Here is a 6,608-nt window from a genome sequence, read left to right on the forward strand (position 1 = left end):
GTGTGTGTGTGCGCGCGCGCGCAGCAGGTGCCTACGAGCAGCCGGGCGGCGCGGCAGGGCGCCCACAGGTGGCCTCATCCTCCTCCGCCTCGACGGCTGCCTCGGCCTCGACCTCCTCCTTTGCGGGCTTTGGGGCGGCGACGGCTGGTGGTGGTCCATCGCCGCCGTCGACCACGACCAGCGGGAGCCTTGCCGCCACGGGCGGTGCTCCCGGGGGAGTGCGGCAGCCCCGCTCTCTCCAACACCTGGCCTCCGCCCCCGTCTTCCTGTACTCCCTCCCTCCCTCCCTCTTCCACGTTCACGTCCATCTCCGAGCCACCTACCCCCCCCCAAGCAACCGCCACGCGTCGTACCCTGCTCTCACCTACGGCGGCGGTACGCAGCACGGGCAGAGGTGGCCTCGCCCCGGCCAAGTTCGGAGGGAGCACCACCAGCGGCGGCGGCGGCGGCGGACCCGGTGGTGGTGGTGGACAGCCCGCTCTGGGCTCGTATGCTTCTGCGGCGGCGACCGCCAAGGCCCTTTCTGGAGGGTCCTCATCGTCGGCCGCGCTGCTCAAGCCCAAGCTCGCCGGAGAGGAGCTGCACCACCACCACCAGCATCACACCACTGTTGCTTCTGGCGGCGGCTCCGGGGAGCCGCCTGCCGGTCTCATCACTCACGGCGTACGCGCTCCTCCCACACACACGACACACACGACACACACGACACACACACACACACACACACGACGAGGCATCGTGCATTCCGTCAGATCCCGTCAGATTGCGCAATGTTATATGGATCTGACGGGATGCACGGTGTCTCGTCGTGTGTGTCGTGCGTGATAATACACCACCACGCGCGGGGGTGGGTACAGGGCACGACGTACTACTCGTACGACAACACGATGATCCTTGCGCCGCCGCCCGTGGCGGGAGCCCCCTACGGGCGGCAGGCAGGGCACTTGCCGATCTCCTCCTCCTCCTCCTCTCGTCGTCGTCGGGCCATCTGCCACGGGGGCAGGGGTCCCTGGGCCGCCGTAGCATCCAGTCCTTCTTCGTGTCGGAGGCCCTCCGCCAGGACCTCGCCAAGCGCACCTGCGCCCTCTACTCGGCCGACCCCGACCTCGACAGACCCACCCCGGCGCCTCCTCAGGTGACCCCACCCCCTCCCCCCAAAGTGTGGTGCCTGGAGCTGATGGCCGCGTGCGGATGGGGCGGATGGGGCGGATGGGTGCCATGTGGGTTTGGGGGTGCGTGCGCACGCCCGCCCGTGGCAGGTGGGGGTGTACCACTCCCTGCAGCTACTGGAAGCGCCCCTCCGCGAACGGGCGGGCCGGGTGTTTGGCTACGCCACCACCGTGTTTCGCGCCACGTCTTCGATGGACGGCGCCTCCTATGCCCTCCGGTACGACTCTCTCTCTCTATGCCCCGCGGGTCGTGGTGGCTGCTGCTGGTGGCCGGTGGTGGCTGGTGGTCGATCCAAGGACGGATCGCTGCCGCCGCGCCGTGACTACTGCCGCCGCCGCCGCCACGGGCCTTAACCACAACGCAGCTAATCGGTGTGCCGCAGGAGGATAGATGGGTTCCGACTCACCAACAAGGTGGCGGCCTCGCACGTGCTGGAGCAGTGGCGCCATTTCCAGCACGCCAGCGTGGTCAACCTGCTCGACCTCGTCCTCTCCACCGACGCCGACGATGCCAACGGTACACACACACACACCACACACACCACACACCACACACACTCCGGACTCAGTCAACTCGGGTGGACAATAATAATGCGGTGTACGCGGTGGCGGTGGCTGCAGCGGTGTACGCGGTGTACGAGTTCGTGGCGGGGGCAGAGTCCCTGGAGGCGCGGTACCTGCAGGCGTCGAACGGGGTGCCCCTGTCGGAGCCCGCGCTGTGGTCCATCTTCATTCAGCTCTCCACGGCCCTACGCGCCATACACGCCGCAGGCTTTGCCGCCCGCAGCGTGGACTCGTCCAAGGTTCCTCCCCTCCCCTCGCCCCTCTCAGCCGCCGCCGCCGCCGCCGCCAGCAGCAGCAGCAGCAGGCCTTGCGTCGCAAGCGGGTGCTCACCTCACGACGGTGGTGCTGGTGGTGGGGTGCTGGTGCTGGTGGGCAGGTGCTGGTGGTCACGTGCGCAGGCCGGGTGAGGGTCAAGCTGGGTGCGGTGGGCTTGCTCGACCTGGTGAGTCCCGAGTCGACGCACGACGTGGGCCACTTTCAGCGGGAGGACCTGCTGGCGCTGGGCAAGCTCATCCTCTCCCTGGCTTGCCGGTCGGCCCTCGCCCTGGAGAACGTGTCCGATGCGCTCGAATACGTCACCGCCCAGTATTCGCCCGACGTACGTCCACACTCGCCATGGCGGGATCCCCCCCTCGGCTTTGGGGACGTGGTGCAGCTCTCACCCGGCCGCGCGGTGTGTCGTGTCGTTGGTCGTGTCGTTGGTCGTGTCGTGCACCGGAGAGTTCAGTTGAAGCAGCTGCTCGTGAGCCTGCTGTCGCATCCGGGGTCGGCGAGCTACCCGACAGCAGAACAGCTGTGTGGGATGCTTGCCCCTCGCATCCTGCTGGAGCTCGACCAGGCCGAAGAATACAGCGACGTCCTCGAGACAGAACTGGCCAAGGAGCTCGAAAACGGACGCCTCTTCCGTCTCCTCGTCAAGCTCGACCTCATCGACCTCGCCGGTGGCGATCCCGCCTCCTGGCACGAGGTTCGTTGTTGCTCCTCCCTGCCCCCCCCCCACCCCACCTGCGATCAATCCCAGCTCCTCTCTCTCTCGCTCTCGCTCTCGCTCTTTCTCTATGTGGTGGGTGGAGGACCAGGCGTTGACAACACGTACACACGCTCGCCACGGCACACAACTTGTGTGGGGGTGTGGGGGTGGGGGGTGGGGGGTGGGACGCAGGGCGGAGAGCAGCATGCGCTCCGGTTGTTCAGGGAGCACGTCTTCCAGCCCGTGGGCGAGAGTGGGTCGGTGGTGGTGGACTTTGGGCACGTGGTCGAGTGCCTCAACAAGCTCGACCTGGGCACGGAGGAGCGGGTGGCGCTGGTGGCGCGCGACAATGCCACGGTGCTGGTGGCCGCCTACAAGGAACTCAAGCTGGCTTCCGAGGCCGCCTTCAAGCAGCTGGTCAGCTCGAAACCCGCTTCTTCCCCTATTTCGTCTTCGTCGCATGCCCCTCTCCACTCCTCTACGACGGCCGCCACCGCTGCTGCTCCCTTTGGTGGCCGCCACGGCACGCACCCCCGCCCTTACTCCTCCTCCTCCTCCTCCTCCTCCTCTCGTCCTTTGCTTCGGCGGCGTCTCTGCACCACCTCCCCACCTGATCATCATCATCATCGTCACGTCACCATCGCCATCATCGATCCCAGTCGTAGTAGCGCCACACACACCCCCGGAGGTGGAAAGAAACCTGGCCGGAAATAAACAATTTCACTTTCTGCCTTTTCCACGCCACCACCGCCGGTGCCACAACTCCCTGACTCCGCGAGTGGGGGGCATTGACTCGCGTAAGGAGACCATGGCGTCCATCCTCGGTGGGGCGAACCTCTGCTGTCAAATGCCGCCTCTACAAAATAAGCACAAGGCGCTCCTGCTGGTGCTGGGCGGTGTGGTGCTCTTCTGCCTTCAGCTCTACCTGATTAACGTTGGCGTCCGCTACGATGCTGAACCCATCACCGATTGGGTGTACCTCCTCTCCGAGCAAGCACCAGAGAATCCGCGAAGAGTGGGCGTGGCAGAGGTAGCCGCCCTGCTGGACACGCAAGGCCTCGTGCCTTCCGAGAAGCGGTTGGTGGTCGCTCTGGCCTTCCGTGACGTGGGCGTCGAGCGATGGCCGCACGCCGCCCTCACCATCCCCTACCTCCACCGGTGCGTACACGTCGTCGTGTACAAAGGGCCTATTGTGTGTGCGACTTGTGGTGGGGAAGGGACAAGTCGTGGTGGCGGCGGCGGCGGTGGTGACCAACCATCTCTTTTGTATCGCCAGCTACCTTCGGCTGCTGAAGCTCAACTACACGATCGTGCTGTCGGAGCAGAAGCTGAACGACAAGCTCTTCAATCGAGGTAAGTCGCGTGCGTGCGTGCGTGCGTGCGAGAGAGACAGAGAGCAACATCCTGGTTGAGCGAAGAGTATGGGATTAGGCAGGCGATGAAGGGGAGTGTGGGGTATAGGGTGTGGGTTCATGGTTGGGACTCGCCCCAATTTCCGCTCATACGTATGCCCTGTACGTGCGTGCGTGTGTAATGGCAGGTATGGCGTTTAATGTGGCGTTCGACCAGCTGAGGGACCAGTGCGACTACTTCGCCCTCTTCGACATCGATTCCCTCCCGACCTTTCATCTCTCCGAGTACGCAGCCCCTCCTCTGGTGACCGCGTCCGCGCGGACCTCACCGACGACCTACCCTACCCTTGACGATCAGGTCAGGCCAGCTGGGCTTCGTCGATGTGCGATATCCTCCTGACGACACTCCTGTTCACCTGGCTGTTGGGGTGGAAAAGTTTGGCTGGCAATTGTACGCACCCCCCACGATAATATTTCTATACTTTGTATTTCTGTGTGTGTATATATGTACCAAGTTATACGCTGTGCTGCTTCTTTCTGCTGCTGTCATTTGGAGCTAAGATACATTCACTTCTCTTTCTTCCCTCGCGGCTCCTCAGGGCGTACGATCATTTCATGGGTGTGGCCACGATGTTTTCGAGGGAAGCCTACCTGGCTGTCAATGGCTTTGGTAACAACTACTATGGCTGGGGGTACCTTGTCCTCCGCGCGCTCTCCTCTCTCTCTCTCTCTCTCTCTCTCTCTCTTCTTTTTCTGAATGGCTCTCTCATGAGCGCTAATTGTTTCCTTACGATGGATGGCGCCCCACCGCTCGCTCCGCTTGACCACCCAACCAAGCTCGGAGGACGACGACCTCTGGAGACGCACGAACCTTGTGTGTATGCCTTCCTTCCTCCTTCCGCCAACACAACAGCTCAGTTTTGTCCGTCCCCCCTCTGTCTCATTCAAACACCTCACCATCGTCGAGCTGCAGTTGGGCAACCTAAGCGACCTGCGCGCAACAACGGCCTTTTTGTCTCTCAACCGCACAAGAGCGCAGACCGACCGTGTGATAGACTGAACGTCAAGCGGGTGCGTTTCTTCTTACTTCTGTGATTCCACCTCCCCAGCCTTGCTCTACTCACCGCCGCCTGGTAGAACGAAGAATGGATGCGGCATTTTGCCAAGGGGGGAGCACAACTTCACTGACGATGGGCTGGCGCAACTCAACTACTCCCTTGTGCACCGGGAGCACAACAACCAGTGGGGCGGTTATGAATGGGTAAGTTTGACCCCGTTTTCGTTCATTGTTCACTCGTACCCTCATTCTCTTGTCATGGCCGCTGGTCACCAGATCGTGTGGGATCCGCAGACGCCAATTTTGGGAAACCAAAGGGACCATGTGCCACCTGAGGAAATTCAGAAGTGCTTTGATGACATCAGGAAGTCGTGGTTGTGGGCATAATAGATCTACCGGTGGTGGTGTCCGCTTGTTGCGGACCGGCACAGGCCGAAAGCAATCACGTGCCTCTTCGAGAGGCCTGTGCAAAAAAGACCAATAAAGAAAGAGGAAGAGGAAAAGGAAATTGATTACAAGGAGACAAGTAGAGACAGGCGCCGTGAGCTGATGCGGAGGAAGTGGGCGAGGCCTATGTCCCCGTGGTGTGTTTTCGAGACCCTAATCCTCCCCTTTTTGCGAATTAATTAACATCACGCCTGCCGCTAATTTGTTTTGTGTTGCCTACTTCCGCGAGCGCATCAGTCTCAGGACCAGCCGGCCCCGGTCCTGCTGCCCACCCGGGCATGCGACCCGCTCCCGTGGGAACTGGCCAACACCAACACCAACAAGCAAGCGCAAGGTCAAGGTCGAGCCGGCTGCTCAACAGTCTCCTCCTCGTCGTCTTCTTCGTCGTCGACCCTCACGGCAACGGCGGGATCAAGACCGAACCCGACGAACGCGAGCACGGGTACGAGTCGAAGGGCCGCGCGGTTGCCAGGATCAAGGAGGACAACGACGACGTTGGCGACGACGATGACGACGACGACAGCAACACCACCAGCAGCAGCAACAACAACGGCGGCGCCGAGCGCGAGAAGGGGCGGGGATCAATCATCGAGCTGGAGCGGGAGCTGGAGCCAGTCCCTCGCGGAGGGCGAGCCCGTCGAGTCGTTCGAAATGGAAATGCTGCGCGCCAGAAGGAGCAGTTCCAGGCCGAGGTGCGCCACCACCTCATGAGACTCTCTTGGACTCTCTCTTTTCTTCTCTTCTTGACTCTCTTTTCTCTTCTTCTTTCTCTTTGGTGTGTGTCGTGTGTGGTGTCGTGTGTCGTGTGTGCGGTGGACAGGCGGAGCAGCTGCAGAGGGAGAAGGAGGAGCTGGAGCTGGCGGTGGAGCAGACGAGGCGGGAGTTCGAGAGCAAGGCGCAGGCGCTGGACAGGGAGCGGGAGGAAGGCCCCACAACGAGGAAGCAGGAGAAGCGGAAGCAGGAGCTCCGCCAGAAGACCGCCCAGAAGCTGGCCGAGTTCGACCAGCTCAAGACCTCCCTCCAGCGCGACCTCCAGAACCGATGCGAAA

General features: G+C 62.5%; 2 protein-coding genes and 1 pseudogene across 2 annotated transcripts in view; all 3 read left to right on the forward strand.

Annotated features, from left to right (window-relative positions):
- The window catches only part of ACA1_109930, a 4,335-nt pseudogene extending 1,018 nt beyond the window's left edge, over positions 1 to 3,317 (forward strand).
- Positions 3,318 to 3,511: 194 nt separating this feature from the next.
- Positions 3,512 to 5,150, forward strand: ACA1_110040 (galactosyltransferase; the record flags this gene model as incomplete). Its single annotated transcript, XM_004357101.1, has 7 exons — positions 3,512 to 3,861; positions 3,980 to 4,056; positions 4,244 to 4,340; positions 4,414 to 4,506; positions 4,655 to 4,747; positions 4,893 to 4,933; positions 5,029 to 5,150. 7 exons carry the CDS (start codon positions 3,512 to 3,514, stop codon positions 5,148 to 5,150), a joined length of 873 nt encoding a protein of 290 aa, XP_004357157.1.
- Positions 5,151 to 5,837: 687 nt separating this feature from the next.
- Positions 5,838 to 6,608, forward strand: part of ACA1_110050 (uncharacterized protein) — a gene marked incomplete at both ends in the record, with an annotated part of 800 nt that continues 29 nt past the window's right edge. Inside the window, 2 exons of the mRNA XM_004357102.1 lie at positions 5,838 to 6,251; positions 6,380 to 6,608. The exon at positions 6,380 to 6,608 is cut by the window's right edge and continues 29 nt beyond it. Coding sequence (XP_004357158.1) covers positions 5,838 to 6,251; positions 6,380 to 6,608 — 643 coding nt within the window. The remainder of the gene's footprint in view (positions 6,252 to 6,379) is intronic.

Source organism: Acanthamoeba castellanii (genome assembly GCF_000313135.1).
Source record: "Acanthamoeba castellanii str. Neff unplaced genomic scaffold scf7180000084663, whole genome shotgun sequence".
In the NCBI taxonomy this organism is placed as follows: Eukaryota; Discosea; order Longamoebia; family Acanthamoebidae; genus Acanthamoeba; species Acanthamoeba castellanii.